This window comes from Macrotis lagotis, chromosome 1 (assembly GCF_037893015.1).
Source record: "Macrotis lagotis isolate mMagLag1 chromosome 1, bilby.v1.9.chrom.fasta, whole genome shotgun sequence".
NCBI classification, from domain to species: domain Eukaryota; kingdom Metazoa; phylum Chordata; class Mammalia; order Peramelemorphia; family Peramelidae; genus Macrotis; species Macrotis lagotis.
This window is the reverse complement of record NC_133658.1, coordinates 62,614,395-62,628,148: the sequence shown is the minus strand read 5'-3', so window position 1 is coordinate 62,628,148 and position 13,754 is coordinate 62,614,395. Positions and strand designations below refer to the sequence as shown.

The following is a 13,754-nucleotide window of genomic DNA, read 5'->3' as shown; positions in this document are numbered from 1 at the left end:
ACCAAACTGTATCAAATGTCCATAATCTCTCTGCCTTTCTGAAGAAGAAACCAAGATTGGTCACTATAATTAGCCTAAATCTGGCTGCCATTTAGTTTTTGTTCATATAATTAGAGTGATTGTACAGATTGTTTTCCCAGTTATATTTATTTCCATCTGAACCAGTTGTAAAATGAGCAAGTTGGAATAGATGGTCTCTGAAGTCTCATCCAGCTCTGGGTCTATGGCCCTATTATTCAATCAGGTCATTCATTCAGTCTTCCCAGGTTTTTCTGAACACCTTCTATTTATCATTTCTCATAACAATAGTATTCTACTACATTTAGTTTTTGCTTTTTTTTTTAGATTTTTCAAAGCAATGGGGTTAAGTGGCTTGCCCAAGGCCACACAGCTAGGTAATCATTAAGTGTCTGAGGTTGGATTTGAACTCGGGTACTCCTGACTTCAGGGCCAGTGCTCTATCCACTGCACCACCTAGCTGCCCCTCTACTACATTTAAAAGGCTACAATTTGTAAGATTGTTTCCTTAATTAATGGTCACCCATGGATTTCTAATTTTTTTTTTGTTAACACAAAAACCAAACTCTCCTAAATTTTTTTTTTTTATACTTGAGGATTTTCTTTTTTGGTTCCTGTGATCCTGGGCTACCAGGATCAAAGCATCTGAACAATTTCGAGACATTTCTCACATAGTTCCATTTCCACCCCCCCCCAAAAAAATATATTCAAACTAATTTAAGTTCCTTCAAGAATATATTGGTGGCTAGGTAGTAGAGTGGATAGAGCAGTGGTCCTGAATTCAGGAAGAACTGAGTTCAAATCCAGATTCTTTCTCTGCCTTCCGTTAGTCAACCCTATTCTTCATCCATGCTGTGGATTACCCTAGTTCTCTCTCAGTCTGTCCCCTATGAATTAACTACACTGCCTCCTTTTTGTCCCATCTTGACCACATGAGTGAACTAGTTCAACTCGATAATGTCCTCTTCTCTGAGTCTCTTGCCTTCTTCCTCACATCAATGATTGTGATGCCCTGCCAACCCTTGGTCCCATCATCTGCTGCCTTTGCCTCACATGCTGCTAAATAAGATGGAGAGAATCATGTAACTGGTCTAATGAGATCCACTATAAATATATGTTATTACCCCCCCCCCCAGCTGCTAGGCGATCTTTTATACTTCCCTTATCAACCCACTAATCTTTTCATTCCTCTTTAAATCTCCCATGGTTCCCTTTCAGCTGAGAACCTCATATTTTGCTGAAAAAAGAGAGGTCATTTGCTATGAGCTCCCTCATACTAGCGCATTCTGACATTCTCTCCTCGCCCTGTCTCCCCTGAGGTGGCCCTCTTCTTGTCAGGTCAATCCCTTTGCCTGCCCAAGTGATCTCCCAGTCCTGTCTCTTCCTCTTTATCTTTTTGTTCTCTCACTAATCTTCAGTCTCTACCTCCCACTGACTGCTTCCCTGTTGCTTTCATGTCTATCCATGTCTCTCCCATCATCAAAAACCCCTCCCTTGATCCTTCCATCCCCAGTGACATCCCAAATCTCTTCTGCCTTCTGTAGCCCTAACGCCTTAAGAAAGCCACCCAAACTTCTCAGTTACTGTGGAGGGTGCCACCATCTTCCTTGTCCCTCAGCCTTGAAATTTAAGTGTCTTTCTGATTCCTCAGTCTTTTACCTCACAACAGGATGCCAAGGCCTGTTGTTTCATCTTTTTATACAATATTCACCCTGTTCTCTTCTGATATTTCCAACATTTTTTTTAGGGTTTTTTTTTGGCAAGGCAAATGGGGTTAAGTGGCTTGCCCAAGGCCACACAGCTAGGTAATTATTAAGTGTCTGAGACCGGATTTGAACCCAGGTACTCCTGACTCCAGGGCCGGTGCTTTATCCACTATGCCATCTAGCCGCCCCATATTTCCAACATTTTCATACAAGCCTTCATTGCCTCTTGCCTGGACAATTGCAGTAGCCTACCGGAGGGTCTGCCTGCCTCAAACCTCTCTGCATTCCAGCCCATCTTCCGTTCAACTTTTCTAAGTTGAGAATCTAACTCCCTTACCCAATAAGCTCTGATAGCTCCCTATCACTTCCAGGATCTAATACAAAAATCCAGTTGGCATTCAAAGCCTTTCATAACTCCCTTTCTCTAACTCTTCCACTTTTTTTTTATATCTCTTCCATCTATGACATTGTTTCTGTTCCTTAGAGGAGACGCTCAATCTCTCAGCAACATGAATTTTAGTTGTGTCTATCCTCCATATCTGGAATGCTCTCCTTCCTTGTCCCCACTTCCTGGCCTCCCTGCTTCAAGTCCCAGTGCAAAACTTCCCTTCTATAGGAAGTCTTTGCCAGACTCCCCAAATTCTTGTGCCTCCCTCTGTTGAGGCCATTTGTCCTTTCTATATCTTATTTGTATAGCTATTTATACACTGTGAGCTCCTTGGGTACAGGGACTCTTTTTTTGTCTTTATTTGTATTCTTAGCACTTAGCATCCTATCTGCATAAAGGTGCTTCACAGATGTTTAGTGATTAAATATTATTCTTTGCATTATTATTTCATTTGATCCTTACAACAATCATGCCAACAATCTCTATATAAATGTGACTTATTTTTTCTTATCTATAAAAATGGAATTTTTCGAAGTCTCTCAGAGCAGGTAGGGGTCCCTCAGATTTACAGGTTTACAGATAAGGAAACAGAGGCTCACAGAGGTTAAGTGACTTGCTCAAAGTAACCCAACTAGTTCCAGGGAGAGTGGGGATTCAACCAGGGCCAGGGCCTCCTGATTCCATATTGTGTTTTTACTTTGATTGTACTGCCTCCTTCATACCCTTTCCAAATTAATCTTAATAATAATCTGTGAATAATCTTAATAATCTGTTCTCATCATATTACCCACCCAAAGCCTTTGGAAACTACTCATTGCATGAAGGATAGACTCCAGACTTGTTAGCCTGGTATTCATTAGCTCCACAATCATGTGGAGACCTGAACCACCCCCCCAATGGAATGGGCTTAATAGAGACTCTTTGCTCTAACCCAACCCTCTCATTTTACAGATAAGGAAGCTAAGGGACAAAAAAGAGGAGTCACTTGCTCAAGGTCACATGAGGATTGGACCTTCAATAAGCATTTATTAAATGCCTCCTTAGAGTCAGTGTGTGTGGCTGAGTGGACAGAGAGCTGGCCTCAGCCAGAAAGCCCTGGGATCAACCCCTGCTGTTGACCTCGCACTGGCTGGGGAACTCTGGCCGAGTCACTTAACCTCTCTGGACCAAGCTGACCTGAATGGATAAAGGAGATATCTTTATCTGGAATATCCCTGCATTTATCTCTAGGATGTGGCAAGCACAATTCGAGGGTCTGTGGAGGTGACGCTGGTGCTGGCTGGACACTATGCCTTGGCTGGGGTCTCAGCTAATCGTGAGGAGCTACAGGGGCAATGGCAGCTGCCACCTGTCCTTCGATCCCCCTTGGGCAGCCTGGAAGAGAGCATCACTTTGCCATGAGCCAGCAAGGATATGTAATGTGCGACTTTGCCCACCAGGTGGAGTAGTACCCCTGTCAGCAGCCTGGGGGTCCTGCCAGCCCCTGAGCCATGTGTGAAGATGGTTTCTTTGTGCATGTGCTGGCTGCCAAGCTGGACTGGCCTCAAGAAGTGGACAAGGAGCAACCTTTGCTGAGCTGGGTTCTGAATGCCTTTGGGGCATGACCTGATTGATGCATGGCTAGACCCCACCCCTCCTTTTGGAAATAAACTACTCTCTCATGAGTTTTGCATGGACAGTCAGTTTTTCTGTGACCATGTGATATATTATATGACAGGTGGTGCAGTGGATAGAGCACTGCCTTTGGAGTCAGGAGGATCGATACTTTCTAGCTGTGTGACCTTGGACAAGTCACTTAACCCTGATTGCCTTGCATCCAGGGCCATCTCCAGTTTTCCTAATCCATATCTGGTGACATCCGGGTATCTCTGGAGGGAAAAGTGAGACTGGTGACTTAGTACAACATCCCCTTACTCAAATCCAATTTATGTGCTTGTCATAGCATCACCTCCTTGATGTCATGGTTCTCTTCGAGAATGAAGGACAAACATCAGGATTAGACAATAAAGTTGTCCAGTCTTCAAATCTCTGCCACTTATTTGGAGCCCCAGGGAGCCATCCCAAACCAATTGCAACTTCTTAGGTCATGGGAGGAATTAAGGAAGGACTTGGCGGTCTAGGTCAGGAAAGCAAGGGGGAGAAAGCATTAGGGATTAGGGATAGTGTCCTGGCTTTCTCACTGTCCTAGACCTCCAGTCAGTCTGGACTTGAATTTCCAGTTGGTTGTTTTGCCTTCCCTTCTTAATTCTCGTGCTTTCCCCTTCTTAATTATTTCTAATTTATCCTGTATATGATTTGAACATATTTGCATGTTGCTCTCCCCTCTGCCCCCCCTTTACATTATGAGTTTCTCAAAAGCAGGGACTCAAACCTGCCTTAGCACTTAGCACCCACTAGCTACTTAATATTTAATAAATGACTATCTGGCCCAGCTCCCCTTCTGATGCTTCCAGTTGTTGAAGACAGTGAGTCAGGCCCTAGGAGCTGGGTGCTTCCCAGCCCTCTACCTCCAATGCCCCAACTCTGTTCTTGAATGGTGACTCTCAAAGAAGCCATTTTGGGATTTTAGCCACAGCATTGTGATCCCAACATCAGTAGCTGGGAAATCTATGGCAATCAGCAGTCTGGCTTCAGCTGGCATGTGTCCATACCTCAAATGGCTAATCAATAAACATTCCTTAAGTACATCCTATGTACAAGGTATTGGGCTAAGCAGTAGGGATACTAAAGCAGAAGACAGACCAGTAGTCCTGCCCTCCCAAGAGGTTCCAGTCTAATGTGAGGGAGGGGAGGACCCAAACGACAAGCTCGCAGATATCTCTATGGAGGATATATAGGAAACAATTAATAGGAAGGCAACCAGAAGGGTTGGATAGAGCTTCCAGTGAAAGATGGTATTATAGATGGGACTTAAAGGAAGCTAAAGAGAGCATTCTAGGGCAGCTAGGTGATGCAGTGAATAGAGCACTAGACCTGGAGTCAGAAGGACCTGAGTTCAAATCAGACCTCAGACACTAATTACCTAGCTGTGTGACCTTGGGTAAGTAACTTAATTCCATTGCCTTGCAAAAAAAAATCTTTTTTTTTTAAAAAAAGAGAGCTTTCCAGGCATGGGAGACAGCCAGAGAGAATGCCCAGAGCCAGGAGATGGGGTGACTGGTCCTTAGAACAGTCATGAGACCAGAGCCACTGGATCGAAGAAATGATAAGGACGTTTGAATCTCAAGGGTTAATGGGAAAAGGAGAAAGCCCTTGATGTACAAAGCCACCCTCCTTCACAGCCTCCTGCCTCCTTCACAGCCTCCCTAGAACTTTGGGAGAGGTGGAGAAATCTCACACAATCAGAGAGAGATTTCTGAAAAAGAAGGATGGGGACCATGCTCAGCAGCATGCCATTGGTCTCTCTTCTACCCTCTTCCCCAAATTACCCTCCCTTTGGGCCCTGGGTTAAATTATAATTGGAGAACAGATATGGGATTCTAGCTGGAGAACCATGATTTAGATCTCAGCTAAAAAGACAGAAAAGGAAACAATCCCTTATCTTCAAGGATTTTGTACGCTTTTTTGTTTTTTATGACAAGTACTTAGAAAATTAAATTTTAAATAGATATACAAAGTGTATTCAAAGTAAGTGCCAGAGGGAGAGGGAAGTAAGGTTGGGTTTCTTGTAGGCCATGACATTGAAAATGAGCCTGGAAGGAATCGAGGGATTCTCAGCAGACTAAAGAAGGGAGGGCAAGAGGGGTCAACCATGCTGGCTGGTGGTGTGGCAGCACCCAGGGGGCAAGTGTCCCAACCAGAATTTTCATCAAGGCTCCCTGATTCTTCTTTCCCTTTACCCCCAAGCCCTTCAAAGCCCAACTGAAAGGCTATTTCCTCCAAGCAGCTTTCTCCAGCTCCTCCTGCCAAATCTAGAAACCAGGGCCCTCCCTCCAGGAGGGCATTTACTCATTATATATTTTGTATTATGGTTGTTTATGTATAAAGTCAACAAATACTAAGTAAACTTGGGTCAAGCCCTGGGCTTATAAGAAAGGGAAAAGACAGTCCCTGTTCTTAAGAAACTCCCAGTCTAATGAAGAGACAACTGTACAAACAAGATATATACTGGTTATGGCGGAGATGCTCTCAGGGGCATTGAGAGGGACAAGGAAAGGTTTACTCTTCAATCATAAGTGGCTGGACTTTAGAAAAGCCTGAAATATTTGCATGAACTGCTGCTTAATGAAGTGAGCAGAACCAGGAAAACACTGTATACTTTAACAGGAAAGGCTTCTAGCAAAAATAGCTTAGACTCATTTTAGTTGAGACTGGAAGGAAATCAGGGGAGCCAGAAAGTAGAGATGAGGAGGGAAGTAGTTCTAGGCATGGGCGGGGGGCAGTCAGTGAGATGGAGGGTTTAAAGGAAGGCTTAATTAAAGCTGCCAGGTTCTGAAGGACTTTAAAAGCCAAATGGAGGATTTTATTTTTGATCCTGAAGCCAGTAGGGAACCATTGACGTTTGTTTGGGGGAGGGGAGGGGATGGACACAAAGGATTATACTTTAGGAATTGAAATCTGAATAGAAGATGTTCAGGAGAGGCTGGAGGCTGGGAGACTCACCAGAAGTCTGTCGCAAAGTTCAGATGTGAGCTGAGCAGTGTCAGAGGAGAGAAGAAGACACTATAGGAGAGAAATTGTAAGAGTAAAATTCCCAGGGCACTTGGCAACTGATTGTACATTTGAAGTCTGGTGGCACCCAGTTGGGGGATGGGTTGGGGTGATGAATTCGGTTTGCGACCTGTTGAAGATGGCTGTGAGACATCCAGGTCCAGATGTCCAGTAGGCAGCAGGAAATGTGATACTGGAGGTTAAGGCTGGCTAAGTAGTTTTGAGAGTCCTAAGCACAGAGCTGAGAGATGATGGTAAGTGATGAAGATCACCAAGCCTAGTAGCAAAGATGGCTTTTCTACTCTTGCTCCTAGTGGAACAGTGCTCAGAGTCCTCAGAGACGAGATCTGATCTGATGTTTGGTCCTTTCTTTCTCAAAGAGGACCATGGTATCCTGAGTGAGGGGGGCTGTGCTAAGTCACCCATCTCCCTTTCTTCTCTGGAGCCATCTGGGTCCAGGGGCCAGATATAAATCAGGCCGACCGGAGATGGTGAGGCATTCGGTGTTAAGTGATTGGCTTAAGGTCACACAGTGAGAGTCAAATGCTTGAAGCTGGATTGGAACTCCAAGGACACTGTCCTGACTCCAAGGGCAGTACTCTATCTACTGGACCAGGTAGGCAGTTAGATGACTCAGTGAATAAAACACTGGGTCAGGAGTCAGAAAGACCTGGGTTCACATCTGACCTTGGACATTCAGCGGCTAAAGTGACCCTTGGTGAGGCACTGGACCCCCGCCTGCCTCAGTTTCCCCAATTGAGAGCCCTCCACCTACAGTGGGAAGACCTGACTTCCAGTCTCAGGCTGTGAACCTGGGTAAGGTTCACTTCTCGGCACCCATAAGACCCTTGTGTAGCTCCAGGGTCAGCGGGGAAAAAAGGAGGGTTCGGGCAAGGTGCCAACGCTTCTTTTCTAAATGTCAGCGGCTAGCTAGCCCTCGTGGATGCCTGTTTGTGGGAGGGATGGGTGACTTTGGTCCTTATCTGACGTGGGGGGCTGGGGCTGGGGAGGGTCAGGTGGGGTCCTTCCATTGGCATCGCGTCAATCAGATGGTCAAGAACCCCACTAAGCGGCCCCCATCCCGCGAGCGGAGGCGGGGTTCCGAGGCCCCCCCTGCCCTGCGGTCATGGCCACGGCCGGGCCCGGGAGGCGCCCGGGGGTCCAGGCTGGCTTGGGGGCGCTCGGAGAGGGCCCGGGCGCAGAGGTGACTGCGGGGGCGGGGGGTTCGGGGTGAGCCGCGGGGGTCTCGCCCGGAGCAAGGGTGAGGGCCGGGACCCCCGGGTCCCAGTAACGGCCCGGGGCCACCCGCCCCAGCCCGAGCCTCGTTGCCCCGCAGGGAGAAGAGCGCCAGGCCGGGCCGGGGCTGGAGCCCGAGTCGGAGCCCGAGCCGGAGCCCGAGGAGGAGCTGGCGGAGGACCAGGAGCCGTTGGAAGCGCGGGGCCCCCGTCCCCCGCCGCCCATCCCGCCCCTGAGGGTCAGCCACGGGCTCAAGAGGAAGCCGGCCAAGTGAGGGTCGGGGGGCCCGCAGCCCGGCCCGGCCCCAGGAGGGGCGCCCTGCGGGGGGGCGGGCAGCTCCAAGGCCGGCGGGTTGCGTGGGGAGCGGTGGAGGTGGGCAGGTGGGCCCCGGGGGGCCCTGGCCGGTAAGGAGAAGGAAGGGGGAGCCGTGGGAGGAAGAAAAGGCAAAGGGCAGTGGGTTGTGATGGGGTTAAAGATGGCCTTAGAGGCCCAAATGCTGGAGCAAATGGGGCCTGGAGGGGGTGGAGAGAGGTGGGGGGGACCCCATTTCCTCCATGGTTAGAGGCAGGTGACGGCCTGGCCTCTGGGTGATGGGGGGTATTGGGGGCAATGCTTGGCAGGCAGTCACCCCAAGGAGCCAGCTCTGCAGTATGCCCCCCTTCCTTCTCTCCCCAAGCCCCAGAGTGGAGGCCGAGCTGCACCTGCAGCACACCGATTTGAGAAGGCCTCCCTTGAGAAGGGAAGATTTTGATGGAGCCCAAGGGGAGCCCTCCCTACCAGCTAAACAGCACAAGAAGGCCAAGAAGCGCAAGAGCCTTGGGGTGCTCCCCACTTTGGCTACCGCCACTGTGGTGCCCACCCCTGCAGAAACCCTTGGGCTGGAGAGTGAGTGGCATGTTGTGGTGGGCCTGGAACTTCTGTGGCTCTAAGGACCTGGCCCATCCTCTCACTGTCTGAGCTAGGATTCCCAGAAGCCTTTGCTCTGGGTCTTCTCTCCAAGCATCCCCAGCCCCTTCTCTTTATTCCCCAAGGAGATGGGGGAAAGGTTCCAAGCAGGGTGCTCCCTGTGGCTCAGAGGCAGCACTTATGGTCACCCACAGGGAAAGTTCAGCGTCTGAGGCCATTATATCAATACATCAACTACAGCAACCCTGAGTTGAACCAAGCCGGGGAGGGCGACACTGAGGTGGAAGTGGAACTGGGCTTGGTCCTAGAAGAGCCATCTGGAGGCCCAGAGGAGACTGGGGCAGAGAGGCTGCGGGCCTCACCCCTGGGAGGTCAGTGTTGAGCCCTTGTAGGCTGGGTGCTTCCTGTCTCAGTGGGGCTAGGCACAGGTCCATTTCCCCATTACCTTGATGGCTGTTCCAGCAACAGCCTTGCCTCTGGTCCTGGCCCCAGAGATGGGGTGACCTGTCCGGAGCTGGAGCTGGAGCTGGAGCAGGCCCGGGGGTTGGGGTGAGAGCCGAATCCAGAGCCTCTTCCAGTATTCCCTTTCCTTCCCTCTCTTGGGTTCAAGCTACCCCTGTGGGCCTGGCTCCCTTCACAGAGGAAGGAGGAGAGGAGCCGGTGCCCATCCTGAGCTTTACCCCCAGCAACCTGCTCAAGGCCGAGGTGGACAAGTCGACGCAGGTGGATATTGACAAGATGCTGAGCGTGTGTGCGGCTCACCTCGTCCCCCCGCTCTCCCCCCAGTACAAGTGATAGAGTCTCCGCTGCCGGGCTGGCTTGGTTCAGCTCACTAAGGGCTCTTAAAAGAGGGGGACTTTGCTGCAAACCTCTTATTGACTAGGATGAAAAGGGCTTTATTGTGTCTAACTTAATACTTATGCCACCTTCTCTGCTTGGTGGATGAAAGCTTTCTTATTATAACTTGCAATAAACTGTTATTTTTTTGTTTTGTTTTTTAGCAATTTTTGGCCTTTGGTATGATTGCCTATGGGACTGGTTTCACTAAGTAAAATCAGGGGAACTAGGGAGCTACCTGAGTGTTACATCTTCTCCCTTTGGACTCATTGTACAAAGAAAATTGAAGTTCAAGAGTAAAAGGAATTGTTTAGATTCCCTTTGTGTAGAGTTCCTTTGGACTGAAATATGATAGTTTAAATTTCCCAAGCACTTTATGGGCAAGGTGTATCATAGCAGGAAAGCACATTATAATATATTGGAACTGAGAAACCTGGGTTTGAATTTTGCCTCATATTAGTGAAGCATAGATTGAGTCACTTAAATATTGGGTCTTGGTTTCCTCATCTGTCAAAAGGAGATAAATACTTTCCAGGGTTTCGAGATCAAATGAGAACGTGATTTGTAAACCACATTGTTATTGTTCTACCATGCTGCTCTTGCTCTTTGGGGCTTAGGCCAGCCAATTGAAGAAAACTGGTTGCGTTTCCAGGAATTCTTTCTACTAGATGGTGGTTCCTCCATTCCCCCTTCCTGACCATTTGTCAGGAGAATCCAGATTTTTCCAGGAAGAAACGAGTCTGAAAAGTCAGAACAATATTCTTTTTTCTTTTAGTTTTTTGCAAGGCAAACGGGGTTAAGTGGCTTGCCCAAGGCCACACAGCTAGGTAATTAGTGTCTGAGACCAGATTTGAACCCAGGTACTCGACTCTAGGGCCAATGCTTTATCCACTGTGCCACCTAGCCGCCCCCAGAGCAATATTCTTTTGAGGGGTTTAGCCCTATGATTTCATCATGGGGAACTACTAATTTGGAAACTTCCACTCTTGGTGGAGATTGAATACTCATCCATAATTGAAGAGTGTTGGAGAGTTGTCTGGAGAACTGACAAGTTAATTAATACCCTTCTCATGGTCACACAGCATGTGCTGGTTAGGTCATGAACCCAGGGCTTCTCAATTCCATGGCTGGCCTTCCATCTACTCTGTCATATGAATAATATAATTGTGCTAATTAGGATTTTTGCTTGAAGAGAACTGCTTCTTCATTGAGTTCAGGAGGAGGGAAAGCACTGAACTTGGAACCTGTACCTTAGTGGCCATCTTGCCTAACTCATAAAGAAATGGCATGCCCTACAACAAATCTAATAAATTTTCAGCCTTTTCTTCAAAGACCTCCAAGAAGTGACCTACCACCTCTTCAGGTGGTCCATTTCACTTCTGGACTGCACTAACAGGAAGCTCTGCTTATGTTTCTGATCTAGCCTAAATCAATCATAAATTTCTCAACAAATGACCAAACAGCTTCTTTGCAACTTCCATCCATTGTTCTAGGACTTTAGTCCATTCCTCTTATTCTGATATCTGAAATTCTCTTCCCTATGTTTTCCATTCTGAAGACTAAAGTTCTTCAGTTGATCCTCTTAAGATGTGGATGTCTCCATTTTGCTTTTCTTTCTCTGGATGCTCTCCAACTTATCAAGATCCTTTTTTAAACCATAGGGTCCACAGTTTCTCATAGTTCTAAATTACACCCCAGTTAGACTGGAAAGTGGTTTTTTTGGTACCAAGTATAAAATTTTCCATTTCTCCCTACTGCATTTCTTTGTTTTTCTCTCCCTACTGAATTTCATCTTAATAGATTTGACCAACCATTCTGGGCTACCAAGATCATTTTGGATCCTGATGCTGTCTTCCAATGTGTTTGCTTCACCTCCCAACTTGATATCTGAAAATTCAGTAATTGTGCCCAAAAGGCTTTCATTCTAAAATTGCTGAACAGCTAGGGACAGGAACTCTTCCCTGCATCTTCCCTGTCATCTGCCATGATGACACTGAACCAATAACTCTTCTTGGAATCCAATCAGTTCTGAAATCATCTGACTTGATTATTTGTCTCTTTAGAACAGTAAACCTAGGGTCAAGTCTCAGTTCCACACTTGACTGGCTGTAGAAACTAAAATTGCCTTATGTCCTCAATTGGTCAGTTGGTTAATAAACATTAAGTGCCTACTTTGTGCTAGGCCAGTATGCTTGTCAAGAAAACCCCAAATGGGGTCATGAAGAGTTAGTCATAGCTGAAAAGACTTAACAAGAAAAGTGCCAGGCCCCGTATTTGGTGTCAGAAAAACAAAGGCAAAAGACAGTCTCTGTCCTCAAGGAGTTTACAGTCTAATGGAGACAAACACAAGCAATCATGTCCAAATAAGCAATATGCAGGCTAAATCCAAAACAATTAGCAGTGGGGAGCCACTAGCATTGAGGGAAATTGGAAAAGGTTTCCAGCAAAAGGTGGGATTGGAGCCAGGACATGAAGCCAGGAGACGAATAGGGAGAGCATTCCAGGCATGAGAGCAGTCAGTGAAAATGCCATTGGGAGATGGAGAGTCTTATGCAAAGAACAAGGAGTCTAGTATCTCTGGATCTCAGGGTACGTGGAGAAGCATAAGGTATGAGAAGACTGGGAAAGATGGCAGAGGGGCAGGTATAGAGATGGCCAGTGAGGCTAGCCTCTATCAGGAGGGATCCAGATGTCTGTGGAGGGCAGATGTTGAAAGAAAAAATGTAAGATATAAGCAAGTTTGCTGCCCATGGGGGAAGACGAATTCAAGATAGAACCAAAGAAGGGTGGGTAGCATCAGAGTTTAACATTGGAATTGCCTGGGTTAAAGTGAATGGAAATGAGGGTGGGTGGTGGAGGTGAGCGGAGGGAAGGGTGTTGTATGATGAGGGGATGTAGGATCACTAGGGTGGAGTGGGTATGGCCAGGTGGGAATTTTTTTTTTAGGTTTTTTGCAAGGCAAATGGGGTCAAGTGGCTTGCCCAAGGCCACACAGCTAGGTAATTATTAAGTGTCTGAGACCAGATTTGAACCCAGGTACTCCTGACTCCAAGGCTAGTGCTCTATCCACTGTGCCACCTAGCCACCCCTCAGGTGGGAATTTTTTAATCACTGCTGAAAATATGGGTAGATTACTGCCATCCCTAAGGATATAGTATTGGGGTGGGATCCTCTCTGGATCTTAAGACTTGCTCTTTTTGGCAGAACCAGAGCAAAAGAACCAATAATACAAGTTGCACTTACATTATTTGGTCATTCATCTATTGGGAAATTTATGATCCCTTGTTGAGGCTAGAGCAGGAAAAAAAACAATCCTTTCTATTAATTAGAGCTATCCAGAAGTGAAATGAACTGTCTGGAGATTCCCCCCTTCCCCCATAACCATTTGTTAGGTTTGTTATATGGAATTCCTTTCTCAGAAGACTTAATCCGAAACAAAACAAAAAAAACCCCTCTCAATGAGGAATTTCCTCATTTGTTTGGCCAGTTTCCAGTTGTGTCCAACATTTGACCCCCATTGTGTACCTATTTGGGGTTTTCTTGGCAAAGATATGACAAAGTGGTTTGTCATTTCTTTCTTCAGCTCATTTTATACTTGAAGAAACTGAGGCAAACTGAGTTAAAAGCAAGTTGCCCACAGTCATAGTGCTAGTGTCTGAAGACAGAAGTGAACTAGTGTATTTCTGACATTAGGCTTAGCATTTTGTTTACTATGGGGCCACCTAGCTACCCTTACCTCACATGTTAAATGGACCATGCTTAACATATTCTTTTCTGTCCCAAGAGACTTAGAATTCCATTCCACAGAATTTTTTTAAAAAGAAAAAAAAAACTTGGCTAGGAAGGGACCTTACAAATAATTTAGTATTGTCTTAGACATCACTTTACAAAGGAAAAGACTGAGGTTCAGCAAGGACTAGTAAGTATTCTGGACTCCTTACATTCAGTGGTCTAGTGTCCTTTATCTTATATTCTTCTGGAATAAGCTCCAGCTGGGGAAGAGAAATTGTAGT

At 46.7% G+C, this 13,754-nt stretch overlaps 1 protein-coding gene across 3 annotated transcripts; it reads left to right on the top strand.

Annotated features, from left to right (window-relative positions):
* The first annotated feature begins 7,818 nt into the window (after nucleotides 1–7,818).
* Nucleotides 7,819–9,908, top strand: C1H16orf86 (chromosome 1 C16orf86 homolog). 3 transcript variants are annotated; one of them, XM_074202291.1, is made up of 5 exons: nucleotides 7,819–7,966; nucleotides 8,099–8,268; nucleotides 8,675–8,883; nucleotides 9,099–9,275; nucleotides 9,591–9,908. In XM_074202291.1, the coding sequence occupies exons 1-5, from the start codon at nucleotides 7,889–7,891 to the stop codon at nucleotides 9,647–9,649; spliced, it is 693 nt and encodes a 230-aa protein (XP_074058392.1). In that variant the 5' UTR covers nucleotides 7,819–7,888; the 3' UTR covers nucleotides 9,650–9,908. The 3 variants fall into 3 exon arrangements, with proteins under 3 accessions (XP_074058392.1, XP_074058386.1, XP_074058377.1); XM_074202285.1 differs by having other exon boundaries at nucleotides 9,545–9,908; XM_074202276.1 differs by having other exon boundaries at nucleotides 9,515–9,908.
* The last annotated feature ends 3,846 nt before the right edge of the window (nucleotides 9,909–13,754 follow it).